Genomic DNA, 23521 nt, shown 5'->3' with positions numbered 1-23521 from the left:
AAGAAAGGGCTTATTTTCCAGCATCAGACATCACTGTAAATTTTTGTGCTCTAAGTCTCTTTATATCTGTACCAGATGGAAAGAAAATCAGTACTGTTCTGGGCGTCATGATGATTTAGAGACAAGAACAGTCCTTAGCTAAGATAGTAGAGCTGGTATCAAAGTAAGGAAATCTTATTGGTGTGTTCAGGAGATTCTTATTCTACAACTTTGGCAGTGTAGGCTACACAAGTGGTAAATTATCAGTGAACTATTCCGATGACTTGATCTGAATATGTCAGAAAAGAACTTTATATTTTGAATCAAAATTTTCAAATGGGCTTTCTTTCCACCTGGCACAACTTATGGCAAATACATAAAATTCTCATAAAATAAATCAAGAAGATGGACTGTGTAAAAGTCAAGGAAATCAGTATGATGTTTCCTCAAAAATTAAAAATCAGATTGGGATGTAGTTTAGTGGTAGTGCATGTGTTTATTAGCACACATAAGGCCCTGGGTCAATCTGTAGCACTAAAAATTCAAAAAATACCATATGATCAATTCTATTTCTAATTATATATCCTAAAGAATTGAATGTAGGGACTCAAAGAGGTATTTGTACAACCATGTTCACAGCAGTATTAGTCATATTAGCAAATACAAACATGTAAAAGCAATGCAAAATGTGCCAAACCCAAAGAATGAAGTATTATTCAATCCTAAGGAAGGAAATTCTGACATACACTACAACATGGATGAACATAGTGAAATAAACCAGTCACAGAAGAAAAAATACTGTGATTTCACTCATATGAGGTATCTAAAATTGTCAAATTCATGGAGGCAGAAAGTAGATTGGTGGTTTCTGGGGAAACTATAATTATTGTTTAATGGGTACAGAGTTTTGGTTTTGGAAAGTGAAGAGAGCTCTCAAGACAGATTGTCTAAAAACATGACTGTTCTTCATGCCACTGAGCTCTACACATAACAGTTAAAATGGCCCATTTCATGCTATGCATATTTTGTCATTTAAAAGAGAAAGGCGAATAGTCCCCTACTTACCATAGCATCCATAAAAGGGAAGGCAGCGAGATACAGGAAGGCCCTTCTGGTTTTACTCCCCACCGACTCATCCACATGGTGCAGTTTGTTGATGATGTAGTAGCCTAAATCGCTATAAGCTGCAAAGGGTCAAAAGACATATGAGAATATTTAATATTCTGGGCTTTATTTACTGGGTCAATCTGTAGCACTAAAAAGTCAAAAAATTCCAGATGATCAATTCTATTTCTGATTATATATCCAAAAGAATTGGATGTAGGGACTCAAAGAGGTATTTGTACAACCATGTTCATAGCAGTATTAGCAGTTCTTTTACGGCTGTGTGGAGTAAGTGTGTGCTTTAATGTAACAATGGGCGCATACTACATATGCTCTTTTGAAAACCAGGACCACCTTTCCGTGATATGCTTCTGCATTCTAACTCACTGAATTCCTCTCCATGAACTGATTTTCTTCAATCTCCTACTGTTGCACATTTGTATTATTTTGATATTTTAAAAGGATGAATGATGAACTGATCTGCAGTTAAATGCTTACACATATTAGGTATTAACAGAGGAAGTTTCCAGAAGCTAACATGCCTTTTCAATACAAGTTCTAAAGCAAGCTTTTCACACTTGTCAGTCCTTCTATTTTGTTTCTTGGCAGGAGGGTGGCAACTCTGGTGGCAAAGTCTTGCATGGTGGAAAATGACGTGCAAGAGGTGTTTTGGAAGTCTCTCCTGTGTTAAGATTTGTCACAGTGTGAGACTGGAACATGTGGGCTGGATGAATGTATATATGCCCAAGAGAGAAAGGGAGAAAGGCACTGGTCATCCCACTGCATTAGCTCAGCATCCTAATTAGCAAAGGTTTAATGAAACACGGAGCTATTTTCAACCCCACTGATATAGCCAAGGCTGGACACGAAAATACTAATCTATATGCTTTTCCATGTTTTATAAGGGCTGCAACACTAAGTGTTCCTGCTGTTTCTGTCATAACTATGGATATGAATGTGCCCTTGAAATCAGGTAGAGCTAGAGGGCAGAGTCTTACTTTCTGTGAAATAAGAATCCTCCCACATCTCAACGTTTATAGGGCAACTTATTACCACCTTAATTGGCAAAGTGAAGTAAAGCTCTAATCTTTATCAGGATTAGTCTTGAATTACAGGAATTCTAGAGTAAGTGAGGTCATGGGATGCTATCCAGGATGCTGAAATGCACAGATGGGAGTCCTGGAGGTTGCAGGGGGCAAGTAGGTGACTTCAAGTTCGTAGGCTGGGGTGGCTATGACTTCCGTAGAGCAAGGTGGAGCTGGGGTGGGGGAAGGCAGGCAGGGGCTGCAGGAATGCTCCTTGTCCTCCAAAGAGGGACAGAAGTGAAAAACCAAAGGCCAGTAGATCAGGTGAGCCAAGTGCCAGGTGAGGAGGGTAGTGGGGCCATGGTGGGGGAATAAGAAGAGAAAGCTGGAACAGCGGGCATCACGAGGCAGAAAGAAGAGATATGGGAAGGTGGGCTGAGGTACGGCCAGGGACAGGAAGGAAGGAGGCAGCTGTGATGTCCCGTCATTTGGATCAGAGTCCTACCAAGTGGACAGGCAGACAGAGGAGGCTTGAGTGGACCTGGAAGGCAGCGTGGGAGAGCTGCAGTCTGCTTGCAGGAGGTCAGAGCTTCCTCCCCACAGTGCTCTGCAGACTGAAGCACAAAGCCAGAATGAGATGCTGCTGAGCCACCCAGGTCTACTCTGGCTGCTGAGCTGTGGAAAGTTTGTCGCAAAGTGTACCATTGCTGCTGTTTATTGTGGAGTTGTTTTCATTCAGTCAATAAATGTTCACTGTGCAGGAACCTGCAAGGGACAGTTTTGGCCTACCACACCACACAACCGTGCCCATTCGGGTGGGGGTGACGAGAAAGGTGGCGTGCTGGGGGAGAGAGCAGCACGTGGGGCTGGCTATAAGTAGCTCGTGAGTCAGAGTTTCCTGGGAAGGTTACAGTCAACACAAAATGCCAGCTGAGTAGACTTGACTGCAGTGACCAAAGCAGGGGACCACGGGACTAGGGCAAGGCTGAGACCGAGAACGGCAATGTTGTGGGTTCAGCCAGGTCTCCTCAAAATTCAGATGCCTAAGTCCTCACCCCTAGACTTCAGAATGTGACCTTATGTAACAAGAGGGTCACTGCAGGTGGAATTAGATGAGATGAGATCACATTGGAGTGGCGTGGCCTCCCAATCCAATGCGATGGTGTCCTTATACAAAGGGAAAATCTGGATGCATACAGGGGAACCACACCAGGATGAAGGCAGAGCTGGGGTGATGCCCTTACATGCTGAAGACTGCCAGCAACCCCCCAGAAGTCAGGGGAGAGGCATGGGACAGAGTCTCCTTCACAGTCCTGAGGAGGAGACGGCCCTGCCGACACCTTGATTTTGGACTTCCAGTCTCTAGGATTCCGAGACAGTAAACGTCTGTTGTTTAAGTCTCCCAGTTGGTGTGCTCTGTTCCGGCAGGCCTGACAAATGAAGACAGCACTTCTGAGGCAGAGAGGGAGAATGATTTCCATGTTAGGTCCTTGGGTGGTGGTCAGGGAAGAGGGACATGTGGGCTTGAGTGGAGACCAGGGGCTGGGATTTGCCGGTGCTGTCCAGGACTAGTGACCAACAGAAGTGAGCCTCTGCCCTCCCTGTAAATGCAGCTACTTCCTTGGATATTTGACTAAAACATCAGAATGATACCTTTATGCAAGAAAGACACAGGGGACTGGGGATTGGAGGACCACAGGGTTCCCAACACGTTCTCCTTGGGAGGAGCCAGGGGGCTTTCTGCTCCTGGGAGACATGTGAGCCCTTCCCTCCCTCTTTCTCAGCACAGGGCCTGCATGCAGGCTTCTCTCCACCCCAAGTTCCGGCACGGTGGGACCTATGGGCTCCAGGTTGCTTTTGCTTCTTTCCATTTTGGTCTCTTTCAGTTACATGGGAGAAATCTGGAGGCCAAAGACAGAAACTTATCCTCCTTTTCACAGTAGAAGAAGACTTCTTCTCAGCCTTGCCCCAGTCCCGTGGTCCCCTGCTTTGGTTGTTTCCACCCTGGGAGCTGTGAGTGTAAAATCCCAGCACCTGTTTTCATGTCTCTTCTGCCCCTCCAATCCCTCCTTCCAGTGCCAGCCCCTGGCTATTTCCAGCTATTTCCAGTGAGAGCAGTTGGCTGGGTGATTTGCTTGAAGTGCTTTGCGTGGACTCCATAATTACCAGGCCAGCTGCTTTAGCAAAACTGAGTGACCTTCAACTTCCATGGCTGCCCTGCCGTGTCCTGAAACGACTTGTGTGTTCCTCATGAAGGGCAGAAAGTTATAAAACAAAATTAAATGAGGGTTCTGAACACAGGTAAGCAGGTTTTACGATGCTGTAACCCCAAGAGGACAGTGACTTGACCTGTTTATAGGGAGATGGCTTTGACCCTGCCCAAACAAGGAGAGACAGAAGGGCCCTTCAAGTCTACAGCTCTTCTGACCTCAGCCAACCAGGATGACAGCCCTTTCTGGAAGCAATGGTTTCCAAACTGGCTCATCCAGTGCTTACTAGCACTTTTGTAAACCACAAAATATGAACACTGGTGACAATGGTCTATCTATATGTATTTTCCCAAAGGGAATGAGAAAAAGTCCTCCCCCTCATTGCAGAAACAGGATAATATGTGCATTTCCAACATACAGGATTGACCGCCCTTCTTCAAACTCAAATTTCCCAAGTTGTCAATGCTTAAAAGTCTCACCAGTACTGTTTGCGGACCCACCAAGGCTGTTCATGGAACAGGCAACTTCACCCCCAGGTTTCTAAAGTATCATTTCCAAAGTGGGTGTATTTATATGGGTAATAGCCATATTTACATCGCTTTGCGAATACATGTTGAATGACTGTTAATATCAGGTACTGGGCTGACTAGCCCAGCTGTGAAGGTGATGATTTCCTACGTGGGACATTGACATGGAACTCAACTAGAATCTGTACCAGGAAAACTTGGGGATGGGAGGTGCGAACGTGGTCCAGGCTTGGGAGTGATACTATAAACTCATGCCTGATATAAGTAAAGAGAATGTGAAATTTTAAAACAAGAACAAAAATCCTACCTCATTAGTATTAAGACTTGATAGAGCGGGATCATATTCTATCATTGATAACTTCTTCTCTCTAGAGAACATGTCTTATTCATGCCTGAATACCCAGGATTTAGCTCAGTTTTTATCAAACACATAGTAGGTGTTTGATAAATGTTAATCAAATGAATGTACAAATCCATCATCCCCAAAAGGACTAACTATAAAAATGTCCCCAATTCTTTTCTTCTCCTGTATCTCCACCTTTGTGATTTTTCAACTCCTGTCAAAAGCTGGAATTTATGTCCCCACCCTGGACCTGGGCTGGCCTGCCCTGTGCTCGGGTAGGTGGCATGCACTGGGGGTGATGGAGTGCTGCCTGCTTCTTGGCTTCAAGATGCCTCGTGAGCCTCTATTCCCTGCTTAGAGTTCAGACACGGCATCTCCAAAAGTCCAGGCTGTGCCACTGGACCACAAGATACTGTGTGCAAGAAAGCTCAGCTGTCCAGCAGAGGTCACCTGGGCCAGCTTGCAACCAGCTGACCATACCCAGAAGGCCCCTCACAAGATCAGCTCAGCCACCAACTGATCCTCAGCTGACCACAAAGGCAGCAGCCCAGCCAAGCCCAAAAGAACCACCCAGCGTTCCCATGGTCTGGTGAGCAAAAATAAATACCTGTGCTTGTAGCCTTTGAGTAGGGGGAAGGTTTTTAAGATAACAACAAATTGTGATCTTCTACTGAAACTGGTCATCCCTGGCACCTGTTTTTTAATTCTGTCAAACTGGACCCATTTGGCCTTTACAGGACTTGTTTATAACACATGAACAAGGAGAAAGTTCAAAAAGAGAAGACTGGCAGACAGAACCAGGATGGCGATGACTTCCACTGCCCTCTGTGGGAGCCTATGTGTGTGGTTGCCAGAGTCCCGCTGACTGCCCGGGCTGCTTCAGAACGTGGGAAAGGCCTGAGAGGTCACTGTTGAGAATAAAGAAGTGGAACAAAGGCTGAAATCCACAGCCCTGGTTCCTATAGCTTGGTAACTGAGGCGCTCAGGAAATAGGAATTTCCTTACAGGTAAAATGACTGTGGACCTAAATGAAAGAAATGCAAGTTCATCCAGCTTTCCTCTTCCATAGACTCACCAGAGTGAAAAAGAGGGTATCTACCACCTGCACTGTGACCAGTGCCCTGAATCGCAGTGCGTTGGTGGCAAACCCTGTGCTCTGCAGTTGTTATAAATGGAGTCTCATGGATGATCCATGAACACTAACTGGAGTCGCCCAACAGGCCAAGAAGCACTCCCAAGGCCCCTGCTATCTGGTGGCCAGAGCCAGGCTATGGGTGTGCACAGAATGGACAAGAGCTTTGGGGCCAGTGACTCTCCTAGACTTCAGGTCTGACAAACTCAGCACAGCCTCAGTGTCTGCTCTTTGTCCCACAGCACACCCTGTGGGTGGGAGGTGCTGCTGAGTGCAGCCGTCTTCCCTCGTAAGCTCTCCAGGCATTCCTGGGGACAGCTGTGTGGCCGGCGGAATCTGCTCCCCGTCTGGGGAAACCCACACTTATGTGCCAATGCCTCCAAGAGGGGAGAGGGCTATGCTTATCTGTGGGGTCCAGAAAGAAAAGTAATCAGGAAAAAAAAATATGAAACACAACTAAAAGAATTCCTTAACTACAGCAAACGTGATGAAAAGGGACGGGCAAAAGGTCCTTTCCTCTATTGGGGGAAACACAATTAATCATGGACGACACTACAGAGAAGCTTTTAGTGCCCTTTGACCTGACCTTCACTTGTTCGTGACCCATTAGCTGATGAACACAGAGGACTTATCTGTGAAAGGGAGGAGCTACATCTACTTGGGGATGGTCACATTTGAAACTGCTGCTTCTAAGTGAAGAAGATCCCCCAGGGGTGGGTAGATAATTAGTAAATACCAGGGTACTAAGTGCTCACATTCATGCAGGCTGGGGAAAATCTAAGCTAGAGAAGATCACACTTGGAACGAGGATTTTTCAAATGCCTGGAAGAATCACGGGAACAAACAGTCCTTGAGAGAGATCACAGAGAACCTAACCAAGGCACTAGTCCACAGCCAAGGAGACGAGCAGAATTACAGATATTCTAATTCTTTCTACAAAGAGACCATGAAGTTATAAAGATGCATTTAAGAAGATACTGAGGGCTGGGTTGTGGCTCAGTGGTAGAGCGCTTGCCTAACATGTGGGAGGCCCTGGGTTCCATCCTCAGCACCACATATAAATGAATAAAATAAGGGTAATATGTCCATCTACAACTAAAAAAATATTAAACAAACAATCAAAAAACCAAAGAAACAAAGCCCACAGTTGCACCATAATGCGTCCTGATGGGCTTCCTCTCTATACTGACCTCCCTCTGCCCCTCCTTTGGCTTTCCAGGGAGTCAGCAGAGCCTTTCCTAGTCTCAGTTTCCACGTCTCCTTTACCTGGTTACGGTCTCCTGCCTGAGCACACGGCCCTGCACTCTCTCTCGTGTTATTTCCCTCTGGGTCATGAGCTCCTGGCTTCCGCCTGCCTTCCCATCGTTTTCTCACCAGAGCTCCTTCTCTGTTTTCCCACTCCCCGAGTCACCCTGCTCTCTCAGGTCCAGGAGAGCATTTTCACACCCAGACCTTGGCTTTCAATTTCTTCTGCCTTCTCTCAAAGTTCTCACTGGGTGAAGAAGGCATTTGTCAGTGTTCAGAAATCACACCCACATCCCACCAGCCACATCTACTCAGGGGAAGGGTGTGTCTGGCCACCATATCTTTTGTTCCCATTTCACTTCTAGTCCCAACTTTTGATCAATAGGCTCTGGAATGATATGCACAACTAGGTGTTGTAGAGCCACTATATAGGACAGCGGAGAACTGGACAAAGAAACTAAAACAAAGGGCAATCCCTTCTCTTACTCTTCTGTACTCAGGGGTGGGTAATTTCTGAAATAAAAGCCCCCAATGTTCAGAGTTGGATGATGAGCTCTAGCAATACTAATGATGTAGTCTTTGTAGTTAAAATGGCTCAGTTCATATTTAACAGCATCATATGGAGAAATGGATGAATTTACCAGTTTGAGAACCTCTAAGAAGAGAAATATTCATCAAAAGTACAGGAGGCATTATGCTGGGGAAAGTAACTAATACCTTAAAGGGTGAAAAAAAGATGTAAAGTAAAAAAGCAAAACAAAAAAGAAAGAAGATTAAACTGAAAAAAATGCAAATCACCATGAACCATCTTGAACCAAATCTGAACCAACTTTGACTCTAGACAGAAACCGACGAGAAATAGGCAGGAAGGGTGATCACTGGGAATTTCATGCAGATGTAACAAAATATTAATTTTGAGTACAGGGTCAAATTCATGACTCCATTTTGCATCAAAGATAAGGAAAAAATTAGAAAGGATTGTGCTGAAATCCAACTCATTGTCTCAGAGCTAATCTACAAGGCCTTGAGCCCTAGCCCCAAGAGAACCTCTCCCTCTTTGTTCCCTTAAGTGTCCACACATATGTGCCACTGACAGATTAGAAGAACTTTAGGAAAGGAGATAAAGTCATTAAAGAGACAGGGAAATAGCTTCTCAAGAAGTGTCTAAGACAATCAGACTAGTTTTATATTTAAAAAAAATAGTAAAATAGAAAAATCAAGTTTAAAGCTAGATCTTTCCGATGCATATTTCCACTCTGTGAATCCAGCATGATGAATCTGTAACATGTGATTTTTTTTTTTTTTTTTTTGCTAACTGCAGGTCCCATTCAAGGACTGTTCATGCAGAGAACAAATGCTCATTTCACTATGAATCCAGGCAAAGGGGACTAGGAAGACAGCCTGAGATCACACTTCTCAAGCCACACATGTTTGGAGTACGTGTGTTTTGGTTTTATCTAGGTCAATATTCCCCCGTCACAAGAGCTGACTGTCAAGAAGAAATGTAAGCAGCTGTTTTCAGCAGTACTAAGAAGTAAAAATGGGACTAAGTGTCTCACAGTAGGTGGCACATAAAGTAGAAACTGACACTTCACTGATATAGGGAATGGTAAAAGAAAAAGGTGAGGGATGGAGAGAGAGCAATGTCCCATTCTGGATCTGTGGTCCTGCCTATGGAAAACAAAGAATGGGCCAGATCTTACAGACCATTAAAAAAGGAAGCAGGAGGAAGATGAGCAAAGATAGGAAAATAAGAGCAACTGAATAATTGGTTGGAAAACTGAAATGAGGCTGGTGAATTAGGAGAGAGAAGCTCCTTAAAATTTAAGCTGCAGGAGTTGAAAAGAAACTGATATGTACTTTTTCATAACTCAAGAAATCATCTGTTTGATGCAAGGAATAAAAGTTTTATCTGTAAAAAAATAAAATGTGATAAAAATGATTATTAAATATAACTGGAATGTAGAACCCTTTTGGTTTAAATTTAGTACTTTACGATTCAACTTTAAAAGTGAAAAACTTAGATTCAAGTTGGAAAGTGATGTTGACTTTTATTTCAATGACGACAATTTCCTCAACCGGTTTCAATAACACAGTATGCTCAGCTTTTTTCTTCCCCAGTTATTGACAGCTAGTAATTTGCTATTTCTCCCAAAGTCTCATTCAACCATACCTAAAATAGGGAATGGATGGGTCTATTTAGAGATGGAAGTAAAATGGGAACTAAATTACTTATTTAGATAAGCCCCTTATTTTAAAAATGTATGGAGTTTTCTGGATACATACACCATCTTTGAAAATGGCCCAGATTAAATCTAGCTACAGAAATTTTCTTCAAATACTTATGGTTAGCAGTTAGGGCAAAAACTGAGAAAAGAAAGGAGAGGCTCTGAGCCCAGATGAAGAGATCAGTATCAATGCTGGCTAGGTAAGGGGCCCATCAGCAGACTCGCTTTCCTCCACACTGCCCTTGGAATAGAATTCTATGCCATATTAAAAAGGAAAACCGCAAATGGCTTACCCTATTTACTTTGAGATTCACAATTAAGTGAGCAAACATTAGCTCCTGCAAATACACTGTAAGTAGCCTGGGTTAACCTTCCAGCCTCCCTATTCACCATCCAAATCCATGGGCTTCTCATACGACCAGCTACATTTTAAAGGTACTCAATGGGTTTGTGAAATCAGTTTATGTGACTGGCTTCAACAGATGCTATGCCAGGGAAGCAAGGCTGAAATCACAATCTTGGGGTTCTATGACCAAGAAGGCAACGGAATGAGATCCCCATCCTGAAGGAATGAGTTTTTCCCTGTCTTGTGAAACTGTTACGTATGATCCAATTTTTCTTATTTCATGGAAAGAATGTTAGGCTTTAGTCTCATCTTTGAGTAAAACAGCATAAAAGAGTCCTAGCATGAACTAATTGTAATAAATAAAACAATCTGTCATTTGTTGTCACTACTGATAAGTATTAATATTGAGTAACAACATTCCACTTTTACGTTCAAGATTAAGTTGGTACAATTACACACACACACACACACACATCTCTAACAAAAGCCCAGGGATTTTGTGCACCTTACTAGGTACAATCACCTATTGATGACATCTTCCTCTCTGACTTTGAGAGTCAGAGACACAAAACTATAGCTTTCTAGGGGAAAAAAAAAAGTTATTTTCTTGAGCTGGAAACATAGACTCTTATCTTTTCATCCCCTGAAAACTTCAAGAGAAATATTTGATAATTGGTGAAGACGTCATTCATTTTAGTATATATTTAAATCCAGGAAGAGGAGAAAGAAATGACCAAGGCTAGGTGCCTATCTCGGTCAGAGCCTTACCGATCAGGGTGTGAAAGACGGCGGCCACGGCGCCAGCCACCACCATACACAGGACGGCTTTGGTCCTGTCTCGCTTGCTGTTCACAAATACCAGGCCCACATTTTTAAAGTCACTCATGGGGCCTGTGAAGAACTTCATCAGGGAGTAGGCCAGCCCATAGCTGGCCAGCATTTCGACTGCATCTTCCTTGACAGCAGCAATGCCCCGGTTCAAGGCCTGAGAAGGTGGAAAAAAAAAAAAAATACCATTAGAGATGGAGTCTCTCTCTGGGGAATCACACTCCAAAACAATACTCCGTAGATCTGTTCCTATAGAAATGCTAAGCAGCTTATAGGGTAAATCTCCCTGTAATTTGATAAAGGTTGTTGGTCTTCATTGTCATCCAGATTGGCTTCAGTTTGAGAATCTTTTTGTGGGGGAGATACCTGTTTATTGGGGTTAAAGAAATAGGAAAAAAAACCAGTAAGTATTTTGTTAAATTAGAAAATAATTCTATAAAATTTTGGTAAAAAACTAATTAAAAAAAAACCATAACATGTTAAATTTTATTGGTAAGCTGAATGTAAATAACAGCAACAGGCATTCTGGAAGTGAATCAACCTGTTTATGTGGGGCAGGTAATGACTTTTTCTTAAAGACATGCATGTGCATGTTTGAGTGCGCTTGAGTAAACTTACATACTGTGTAAGTGGCCTTCCTTGCAGAATATGCTGTATGCTATGAAAAAATCATTATATAGAATCATCTGGTTCTTGCTGTGCTTTAACTTGAAATGCATTTTTGGGCTCTGTGCAGACAAATATGTATAAAAAGAACCCCTTTAGATGAAATACGATGACCACTCGGGAAGATGCAGTCATTGAATGTTCTAACCACTTTATGGTCCAGATACCCTTTCGAAACTAACCCACCCACCTAGCAGACAAATAGATAACGCGGATGATGTTGGGAACAGGAGTCCAGGAGGACCGAACTTTATGCCTAAAACCCCTCTAGAACATCACCTCTGTCCTTAGGACCATGCAACTGGAAGATAACTTCCAGTCAAATAAGTATTTTTTAAAACAGACTTTATTTTTAAGAGAAGTTTTATATTCATGGTAAAACTGGGTGGAAATTATAGAGTTCCCATTTACCTTCTAACCCCAGATAGCCTCCCCCACTTTTGCTATCCCACACCCAAGTGCTGTGTTTTTACAATTGATGAACCCTTGACACATCATTATCACTCAAAGCTCATAGTTTACATCAGACCTCACTCACAGTATTGTACATTCTGTGGATTTTAACAAATAGGATGACATATGTCTATCATCAATGATATGCGCTAAAGTCTTTGCCCACCATTTTCATTCTTCCAGAGAAGACACAATGACATTCATAAATCCCATATTCAGTCTATGCATATATAAACTCAAAGTAGAAGACATGAAAGAAATGTATTTTTTTCCTGTCTGCTTCCTATTTGTATTAAGTAGATAGCAGTTCATAATTTCCCCTATGAATGTACTGTTACAGGACAGTACAAATGCTACCTTGCTATACTTACTTGCTAAAGTTTATTTGCGCAACACTAAGTGAGCCAATGGGAGCTTGAAGGAGTGATGGCTGAATACAACAAAAAATTCAAGAACAAATCTTCAAATGCACATAGTATTTAAGAATCATACTATATTAAAAATAAATGCAATCTATTGTGTTTCATTGATTCTAAGACACTAAAAATCATAAGGTACATTACTAATTTGTATACCACCAAGAAAGAAAAAAGGCTCCCAACTGTAAGATGCATCCAGATTGCAGAGATACTAAAATGCGTGTGTGGTATGGGGGCGTGGTACTCAGGATCTATAAAAGGAGGTATTTCATGTACTCTGAAAACATTCCTCAACGTCAAAGGCTGATCTAGGTTTTGGTCTTCATTCAATATACTCCAGCAGGCACTGAGCACAAGCACAGGTGGAGTGAGCCAGCAAAACTCAAGGGCTCAGTCTCTGCCTGTGCTGTGTCCCATTCACTTTCCCAGGAGACGCGGCTGACTGATACCATGAACACTTGCGGAGCTGAACGGTCTTTGCAAAGCTTATTAGGGAAAAAGAGATAGTCACAGGAAAATACCAAAATGTAAAAATGGTTTTGGAAAAGACTAGAGCAAAAATGTACACTAGCAGTAGGAAGTCATTGTGATCCTCCCGATTAAGCTGGCATTACATAAGCTAGTTCCTGATAATTGTTTCCAATTATGTCTCTAATGCTCTTTCTCCTTTTCTAGTAATAGCCTGAAAACTTTCATGAGCACCTTTTTAGCCTCTGCAGAGCACCCCTGCTGTGATGCCTCTCTTAGAAACAAATTTTCCCTTCTATCACAGTTGATTAAATCCCTTAACACCCTAGAGCAACATAAAAGCAAGAAACCTGACAATAAATTCTATGTTCAACAGGCACATCTACTCAGAGGGCTCCTGCTATGTGTCAACACTTATCGCTTGATCATCTACCAAATTAATTCCTTTTGGACTTGGTAGTGGATGCTATTGGCACCCCGCCCAGATACCCAATACCGGGTGGTGCACCCATCACCAGCTGCTGGGAGTTGTGGTTCACAGATGCTTCCTTCTCAGGAAGAAGTACCCCAGCCCCTTTGTGTGGGTGAAACACACCTGATCCCCACTGGACCCCCTGACAGCAGGAAGGGAATGTCACAGGGTTTAGACGATGAGCTCCCTGCCTCCATGGAAGCCACTCTGGTTCGGTTCACAACCTGGCGTTCCCATGCGACACGGGAAGCGGTCTCCAGTGGAGACCAATCTTTGCTTAACTTCTCTCCAGCTTCCCATTCTGATGGCTTCTCCTCCCCCTGAAAGCACTTGCTCATTAAATCACAATGCACAAGAGGCCACACATACCGATTTTGCTTTTGGAGAACTCTATTTAGGACAACTTCTAATTACTTGTCTCACAGACTGGAGAACTCTGCTAGTTGTGTTCTTTTTCTTTCCCATCTTTCCCAAAATCTGTGATTGTGGATTGTTTACTTGTTTTTACCTCTCAAATGTATGTTAAAATTTAAACAATATATATTATTCAACATAAGTTTCAATCACACCTAGTAGTGCTCTTAAATAATGTAGGACTAGATTGTTTATGTGTCTTCTTGGCAAAACTTCATGTTTTGCTTTAAAAAAAAAAAAAAATCAGCCCTGGCTGGGGCCTCTGTTACAATGCTTTCTATTTCCACCAACAGTTCCTTGATTTAAGTCCTAAACCTAGGGCTGAAGGGTGGGGGGAGGAGGGAGGACACAGGTAATGATACCTCAGCCTGCAAGCCAAGTGAGAAAGTTTCATTTAGCTCGACAATTATGGCAATTTGAGGAAAGAGCACAGGGTTCAGAGGCATGCAGGCTTGAGCTGGAATCTGCTTCCATCACTTAACTGCTGAGTGGTCAAGGAACTTCCTCTCCCTGAAATAACCCTGCTGATCTTAAATGGGATATAGGCAGGTGGCGTAGGCACCAAGCAGTGACTGGCCTAGACAAGACATCTGAAAGCAAGGACTTTTGTCTATTTTCTTCATCACTGTAAGTGAAGGGCTTGGTAAGCCCTCCAATTGATCTATTGAATAAACAAATGAATCGACTATTATCTACCAAGAATGTAAACATTCATACTAATTATTTACACTTTTAAAAAAAATCACCTTTTATTATGAGATGGTATTTCTCAGAGATCAAGCCTGCGTAAGGCTTCTGTGTGAAGCGGTGTGACGGGCTGTCATTGGTGGTCAAGGGCCACCCCCAGCACAGCCGCATCTCTAACCAGATTAGGAAGAACAGGCGCTGTGGCTGGTAACCAGGACTAGCCATGGTCTTGAAATTGAGCTCAAAAGGGTCTGGGATGCCTTTGGAATGAATGAGCCCTTGAGGCAGAGTTGCAGCCCAAGACATTCATAAACACAGAGGTTCACTTACTGTTTAAGGGCAAGTTCCTAAATGTCCTTGGGCTTTTACAAAGTAAAGACATGTGACTTCAGATTAGGGCCAGATCTACCAGTACTCCAAAATCCTAAATATGAAACGGCCGGGTTCTGATCCCAGAAGGTGCATCCTGGGCCCTTCCTGACACTTCAGACCCCCACGCCCTGGGTGTGCAGGATTGGGGAACGTTTGACTGTAAAACACAGATGCCTCTAGAAATCTCCGAGGGGGTCACATATTCCTTCATATCTTATCTGCCAGGTCCTCGGTGTTCTGTTGCCTGATCTTTTCCCCCACAGTAAGATTGCAAAACCACAGGATATTAAAAGTAAAAGCTCCAACCTTCAGGGAAATGGCTACCAAATCCCATAGGTATGAACTGATCTCCCTGGTATGACTGGTCTAGAACAGGAAAGAGTCCTGACATTTTAAATTTGGAACCTGTAGACTAGCGAAATCTTTATACTACAGACTGAGATTCTTTGGGACAAGTCACCAGCTCCTGCCAGTCATTTTAGGCCAATGTCAGTGCATCTGTACTTGAAGTACATCTCTTCAAGTGGGAAAGAAGATTGTTGTACTTCTGGGGCCAGGGCCAGGTGGAGGCTCCTCCCAGAGCAGGTCTGGTGCACATGGGAAGACTGTGAGGTGCTGATGTGTAGACGGGTAATTTTTCTGAAGTTGGTACAAAATTTGAGCCAATGAGCGGTCACCATGGCCACAATAACAAAGGAGCACGCTAGTCTGGACCACAGCCTAGGGTTGCCATTCTCCCTGGGGTTTCAATTATGGTTATAAGACCATATAAGAGGCTGTCTGACCAGGCTGGTGTAGGGCTACCCATCTGGGGCTCAGCACATATGTCCCACTGACCTTTCATCTCCCTCTCCTGTTGGATCTTTTCAAGTTGGTGGCTCTTTCCTGTCAAGGTTTCACTGTGTACATCTCTTCCATCTCAAAATCTCAAAAAGAAAACTAATCTCAACTCCAGACCTCAGATCCCATTGCCGTGTGCTCCAGGGTGAGCTGTGGTCATCTGTCCACTTTCCAGGGACTAGGTTGATTTGCCATCAGTTTTCCTGCATCTGTTCAGCAGGATGAAGATTCGAACTCAATACACGAACGAATGCACGTGTTCCCTGCTCCATAACTTACATTGGGTTATCCATAAACAGAATCCTCCAACTGAAGGTTTAGTTTTCAAAAACCAAACAAATGATTTTTGGTGGAATCTATGTACTTAGAATATGCAAAGTGATGGCAGTAGCACTGTACATGTTCCTGTAATTCTGGAAATTTCTCAATAGAAAGACAGGGGCTTCCCCTGCTGCTTCTAGCTGGGCACCCAGTAGGCTGCTTAATGGCAGACACAAACAAAAATGGAATGCAACCTGGGGCCTCACTGTTAGCCTCTTAAATGTAAAGCTTAAGTAAAGATTTTTTACAACTCCATTTCTTCCCCTTTCTTTAGACATCAGTTGGGATACAGGACAAATCATTCTTTATGGAGTCCAACTTTGTAGCAGAAATAACTACTATAAGAAGAAAAATCAGGTTTAGATTCAAAGGACAAGACAATCTTTTCTGACGGGACCCTGGAAATCCAAGAGCACCCGACCCAGGGTTGAGTGTGGGGTGGATGTGGGGTGGGTGTGGCTCAGGGGTAGACCACTCGCCTGGTACTTGTGAGGCCCCGAGTTTCATCCCCAGCACAGATGACTAAATAAACAAGAGCAGCGGTCTGGGTGGACCACTGACTGATACCAGGGTGGTGATCTCCAAATCCTGAAAAGGTGGGTATGTGTGAGGGCCACCAATACTCAAGCAGGATGGAGGTGCCACTGAGAAGATGCCAAGGGCCTGGGGCCTGATCCTGTATCTGACATTCATGGTCATGTGAGGAAATGATCATGTGGCTCATATGGAAATGCTTTTCACATTCTTCTACAACAGGGTATCCAGCTGGAAATTGGTATGGTTCCTAAATACCAAGAGGTTATCATAGGAAACACTAAGTTCCCTTTCACAATTTTCAGTAAGATGACTATTTCCTTTGCTTGCCTCATCCTGGAAGCACTCATTTTGTTTTGCCAGGAAATAGCCCACACTGTCCTCTAATCCCTTTGATAAAAGATGACTCCCCCGTCCACAGCTTCCATCTGTCTGTTACACCTATTATGGCATGAAGTAAAGCGACCACTGGAGCAGGTAAATACAGTTTAAGAATCTTCCTCTCACCCATGGTCATCAGAACATTTACATTTGTGGAAGTGTGGGAAATTCGGAAGCCCACATCTAGCTGCAGCCACCTGTGGAAATAGCTTCTTCCCAGGACGTGGGGAGTCAGCCATTTTGGACTGCAATCTTCTCCAGAGTTGGGTTCCTGTAATTTTCCACTGTTATTGTTCTGTTGGTCTGTATTTTAAAAAGTGGTTTGGGTTAAATTAGATCATTTGTCTTCCCGGTAGTTTTCCAGCTATGTTTTATTTTCTCAAGGATCTATACTGCTCCAAACGAGACAGCCTTGCTCTGTTTAGCTGGAGCTCCAGCACCAACCTGACACCCACACACCAGGCTGTGGTTGAGAGGGGCCAGCCGAGGTGGGGGGGCGGGCGTAAAGCTACTGCCCTGGGCAGTGCTGTCCAATTCAGTGCTTCCTGAAAACCCCAAGATGACCCTGCCAAAATATGACACTGGTGTTTTCTGTCACTTCCCAAATCCAAAGAAGAGTTTCTTCAAAGGATAGAGACAAACTATTGAACAGGATATGATGAAGTATGGCTAACTCAGCTTTCTCCTGCTGGTCTCTTCAGTGTGTCTGGGTACAAAACAGGATGCCCTCTGCTTCTCTCCATTAAAGGGTATATTTTGGTGTCACAGTATCCTCCCCAAATTCAAGTTCATATAAACATGAACCTATTCACCCTGACCAAATTCAATTTAATTGGAAATGGTGGAAGGCTTAACAAAAAAGGGATATTACTACGCTAATTCTAGTGTCCATGTCCTTTGAAAGACCAACACTTCTATGCCATTTAAAAACTTTTACATATTTTCACCTTGAACTCACATCTTTACTGTTACTGAAATTCCCACATTCCCTGCTAATCTTTTTTTTTTGAATTTTTATTAAGATACATGGTCCCCAAATCATATTTCTTGGTTGATATTTCAAGATTATGCCAATTCACTTCAGAATTGAGTTTTAAATGTTTTTATAGTTAACAACAACTCTATAAAAACAGCCTGGAATAAAGATTAACTCTGTGATCTTGGGAGTCTATCATTCTTTTTCATATATATAAATATTTTTGTGTGTGTGTGTAGTTGGACACAATGCCTTTATTTTATTTACTTATTTTTATGTGGTGCTGAGGATCGAACCCAGGGCCTCACATGTGCTAGGCGAGTGCTCTACCGCTAAGCCACAACCCCAGCCCCGAGTCTATCATTCTCCGTACTTACTCTTTCCCTACTTGGTGACAGATTTTTTTTCCTTGATTATTCTACAACCTTGACCTTGGCTAGGGATCTCTGAGCAGCTGAGAATCTCCACTCCTTTTTCTGACTTAATTGCAACATTGAGGTGTTATCTGTAGCCTTCCATTGATTTTTATAAATGCATGTGTACCAGGTGAAGAAAAAGGGCGCACCTGTTTGCATTTGAACCCCACGAAGTTCAATGAGCCCAGTAATGATGATGCTCGCTCACACTCCCTGAGCCTGAGCAGACACCATTCTAAGAGCTTCTCTTCTCCTGATGACTCTGTTAGGGAGCTATTATTATTTCTTGGCTTGCTGGTGATGATCTGGAGCCAGGTCACTTGCCCAGGTGGACATGAAGCTGAGAGAAGACTCCAGAGAGCTTTCTATTCCAGCTTGTAAGCCTCACTCTGCTATCTGAAGACCAAATCCTCCTTTCACTTTGATTAATACTGCAGGTGCTACCGAACTCTGCCTCACACCCATACTTTAAACAGAGATGTCTAGCTATCACATTGCAGAGAACTTTTGGAGAAAGACAATTTTTATTAAAAAATAATCCCAAAGATCCTAAAGTAAAGATTATTTTTTAAAAACAGTACTATGTGACAATATGACAGTGTAACTGTGAAGGATGAGCCAAGTGTGGCTGAAGACATCATGTATCTGAGTCACAGGAAAAAGAACAAAAGAAACTAGGTCAGTGATGTTCTGCAATCAGTAAGTACTGTGCAGCTCAAGAGAACTCAGAAACCATGAATACAGCCCTGTGCAGGGTGACCAGCCGAGCTCAGCCCTGGCCAGCCGTCAGCAGTGTGGGGGGAATGCTAAGAGCTCTCTATAGAGGCCTGGTAGAGATGTGGACCATAATGCTATGGGCTCCTTGCTACAAGGGTTAATGCATCATCCTATCATCCTAATGGCTTTAACTTGTTTAGTGTTTTTTTTTTCTTTTTTTGGTACTGGGGATTTAAAAGTCCAGGGGTACTTTATCACTGAAGCTTCATACCCTGACCTCTTAATTTTTTTATTTTGAGATGGTTCACTAAGTTGCTAAGGGTCTTACTCTGTTGCTGAGGCTGGCCTTGAACTTAAGATCCCCTTGCCTCAGCCTCCCAAGTTGCTGGTTTTACAGGGATGTGCCATCAGGCCCATCTTTAATGTTTAATGTTTTTATTTGCTTCTCAGTTACAGGATTCATTTACTTCTGCACGGGGGTCCATTTAAACTCACTGTTGGAATTTAATACACTGGCACACACCAAGTTTTGTGAATGAATTCTGAGGATCTGGGGCTTTTGACATGATTGTTTTTAGGAGATGAGTAAGAGAAAGCTATAAGCGGTCATTGAACAAGCTTGTCCATCCATCCCATGATGAGCCCTACTAAGCCTAGTCTGTTAGGAATAGAACATTGCAAAGTAAGGGTCCCGTCTGTTCTATGCACATGCACCTGCATACACAGAGAGGCCCATGCTGGATGGAGTCCCAATGAGCCTCAGATAGCATTTAACCGTGTGGAAGCTGCTGCAGTTTTCTCTGCAGTGGGCCTGTCATCCCCTCACCCCCTGTGTTTCTGCCTCCTCACCCCCTCTGCTGTTATTGGTTTAAATGACTGATTTATGGAATTCAAGGCAAAGTAAAATCATCTTGCTGAATTAATCACATTACAGGATGAAGGACACTGTCATGCGCAAACTAAGCAGCGAAGCATCCAACAGCCTCATTAGCTGCAGCTGAGATTTGAGAGTTGCCCAGCCTAAATGTATGTTGTCTTTAAAGCTATAGCCATGGTTTATGCTTCACATTTTTCATGGAGAAAACCCTGATATGATATCGTAATAAGCTAAATAACAATGTAGATAAAATTAAAGTCCTTTGCACTTATCTAAAGACAGGCAAATGAACACATGATTACCAGTTACTAGTTCATACACATAGTGTGTGAGGTAGCAAACGGACCTGCGGAGCGTCATACTGTCAATGCAAATTCCCTACAATTTAGAACTTGTATCTTTGAAACTCAGTAGCCTAAAATGTTATGAAGCCTCTTGCTTTAGCCCTTGCACTTACATGGGTGAGGGGATAAAGGGGACCAGGGAAGGAAACACCTTATAACCTTGTCCGCTCAGTCCACCTGGAAGGATGCTGCTACATCAGAGGGCAAATCTGCTGGTGGAGAGCAGTGACCCCTCCCAGGAGCACTCTGCGACCATAGGAAGAATGACAACTTCTCACGTAGCAGTCCTACAAGACTAAACATGATTTCACGCATGCTCTCACTGGTTTCGTCTAAACAAACAACAACAGGGCAAGTACTGAAGATTCCCAAGCTGCAGACAGGGAAACTAAGGCTCAGAGACTCCAGGCCTTGCCCAAGTCAGGACCAATGAGCCTGTCAGTCTGGAGTCCCGCCCCCTCCAACGCCAAGGGGAGACGGGGGAGGGAACAGTGCAGGACAAAAAGGCACAGGATCTAGTGACGGAAGTCAGGTCTTGTCCCTACCCTACATCTTAGCAAAGAAGAATTAACAGGACCAGCAGCTCAATAAAGCTCCTTGGACTGCAGCTTCCAGGTTGGTCTCCAAAGAAGAGAAAAGAACTCAACTCTATGTTCCTCTTCTCTGCCCTCTAATTCTCACTTCAAGGAGCAAGTGGGTACCTGGGAAAGACCCTGCCAAAGTTGGTACAGCCCCAGCCAAGCCTCCATGGCCTCCATATGGTGCATGATAATGAAGTTGTCCCCAAGATGCAGGCCAGAGGCCCAGCATGCCTGACTAAAGAAGGCGTGTGTGTGGCCATCCCCAGAGCTCCTGCAGTGGCCCCAACCCAGTGCTGAATCTTCCACGCATGCTGGGTTTGATTTTTCCTTAGTTTCTGTCCATCTTTTCAATATCTGAAGCTTCCAAGAGCAGTGAAATTCCCAAGAAACTACCCATTGCCAAAAGAGTTACTGATGCCTTTGCGAGTGCTGTGAGGTTTCTTTTCAGAGAGTCCAAAGTGAAGCACACTAATGTATGAGTTCTAGATCTTCCCAGTTGAAATTGAGACTATTTTTTTTTTTTTTTGGTGGTGCTGGGAATTGAACCCAGGGCTTTGTGCATGAGAGGCAAGCACTCTACCAACTGAGCTATATCCACAGCCCTGAAATTGAGACTATTTTAAAGCATCATTTAGGAAAACATTAATATAAATGTATGTTGGGAGAAGGGCATTCTTGATCCTCCAGTAAAACTCCTTACTGTAAGTTTACTATTTAAAAGCGATCAGTGTCAAGCAAAAAAACAAACAAACAAAAAAACAAACAAAAAAAACAACAAAAAAAAACAAAAAAAACAAAACAAAAACAACAAAAAAAACTAGAAGTCTTTCTCCATTTCAGATGGACACACATTCTATGTCTCATTAGACCAATAAACTGATTAGAACAACATCAGACTAAATAAGCAGCCTCTTTCCCATTACAAGAGAGACAAAACCCTAAATTTCTCTGGAATAATTCAACCAGTATTTTTAAATGGTAAAAAAATAATAATAATAGCATTTTGTTGGAATACATAAAACAAGATCCGAATAAATGGAGAAGCAACAAACTGCATTTCCCGAGGAGCAGACAATGTCCTGAATATGTCAAGGGATCGTTCTGAATTCACCTGTAAATCTAATTGTTTCCAACAATTTAGATTCTCTTCGGGACCTAGACCAAATGATTTTTAACTTCATACAAGAGAAAAGCCAAGAAAGACATGAAGCCCACTGCAGGCAGAGGGGGCTGGTCTTACAGGATGGTGAGCCGTGGAGAAGGCAACTCGCGGGACAGCGGTGAGGCAGGGACTTGGGAAAGGATGCCCCACCTCACAGCAGAGGAGACTGCTAGCCCCTGTAAAAAATTAAACAACCGATAGAACCTGGTGCTAGCCGAGATTAGGTGTGACAGCAAATTTGTATTATTGGCAGGTGTGTAAACTGCTGTGACTTGAGGAAAAAGAACATGTCAAGAGGTATTAAAGTGTAGCGACTCCCTGATCCGGTAATCCCTTCAGAAATCTCTCTAAACAAAAGCACTGGGACACGATGACATGCATAGAAAGACGTCATTAAAGCACTCTGTAATGTCAGACAGCTGACAACCCTCGACTGTCCCTCAAGGTGGGAAAGGTAAGTGATCACGGCGGATCCACACAGTGGAGTGTTACACAAGAAGCATGAAGTGGAGCTAAATGTACTGAGCCAGCAGGACACCCACCACACAGTGACAAGCTGAAGAAGTCACCCTCAGGCAACGTAAGGCATTCTGTGAGGAAAATGAAAAGCCTCAAGAACGTGGAAATACATTTGTGTGATCTAAGCAGAGGGAGAGGGAGACATCTACACCAAGCTGCTAATACTGGCTAATTTAGCTGGGAGTAAGAGGGGCAGGAAGGGGGAAATCATTAACTTTCACACATCTGCACTATTTTACTTATTACAGAGGGAAGATGTTACTTTTATTGTTTACAATGACGAAAATAAAAGCACTTTTTTTGAGACACATAAAAACAAATAAAATACCTAAGTTTCTAGGGTGCAAAGCCAAATAACTACTCCTCAGAGAAAATGTCCATTGTTGCTTCAGGCAGGCTTTAGTGATCACCGGGTAGGTCAGCTCTAAGCAGAAGCCTCCCTGCTCATCTCCTTGAACAAAGGCCATGATTTCCAGTGCTAGGAGCTGTGCGCTGGCCAAAGGTCAGCAGTGAGGGTCCAAAGCCTACACCTCGGGCCTGAGAAAATGCAAGGATCTTCTCTATGCTTAACTCCGCTTCCTGCAGCCACTTGTTTAAACTCTTCAAGGCCTGTTTCCACATTTCTTGATGGCGCACTTAAGTCAAGATTTGTTTACAAATAGGCAAAACCATCGCGACACACTCTTTGGAGCACAGAGTCATTTAACCCAGTCTGCACGTCAGCCAAAGCTTCGCGGAGTCCTAGGAACTTAACAGGACTATCAGTCCTGCCTTGCTAAACCTCTCGTTTTTGAAGCCCCGTCTTTGAATCTCTTTGCTGTCATCTTCACCCGGTTGAAATGCCAGCTGAATGTCTTCCTCTCACCTTCTGCCCAACCTCCCAGAGCAAGGTCATGCCATTGCTCTCCCAGGAGGCCTTCTAACTAATCTGAGCA

At 43.3% G+C, this 23521-nt stretch overlaps 1 protein-coding gene across 1 annotated transcript in view; it reads right to left on the bottom strand.

Moving 5' to 3' along the window:
* Positions 1 to 23521, bottom strand: part of Ankh (ANKH inorganic pyrophosphate transport regulator) — a 136327-nt gene that overhangs the window by 51056 nt on the left and 61750 nt on the right. The window contains exons 2-3 of the mRNA XM_076857454.2: positions 10908 to 11124; positions 1045 to 1163 (exon numbers count right to left, since the gene is read on the bottom strand). Coding sequence (XP_076713569.1) covers positions 1045 to 1163; positions 10908 to 11124 — 336 coding nt within the window. The remainder of the gene's footprint in view (positions 1 to 1044; positions 1164 to 10907; positions 11125 to 23521) is intronic.

The sequence above is a fragment of the Callospermophilus lateralis genome, chromosome 5, assembly GCF_048772815.1.
Source record: "Callospermophilus lateralis isolate mCalLat2 chromosome 5, mCalLat2.hap1, whole genome shotgun sequence".
Lineage (NCBI taxonomy): Eukaryota > Metazoa > Chordata > Mammalia > Rodentia > Sciuridae > Callospermophilus > Callospermophilus lateralis.
Note: the sequence above shows the minus strand (reverse complement) of the source record. Positions and strands in the feature narration are given on the sequence as shown.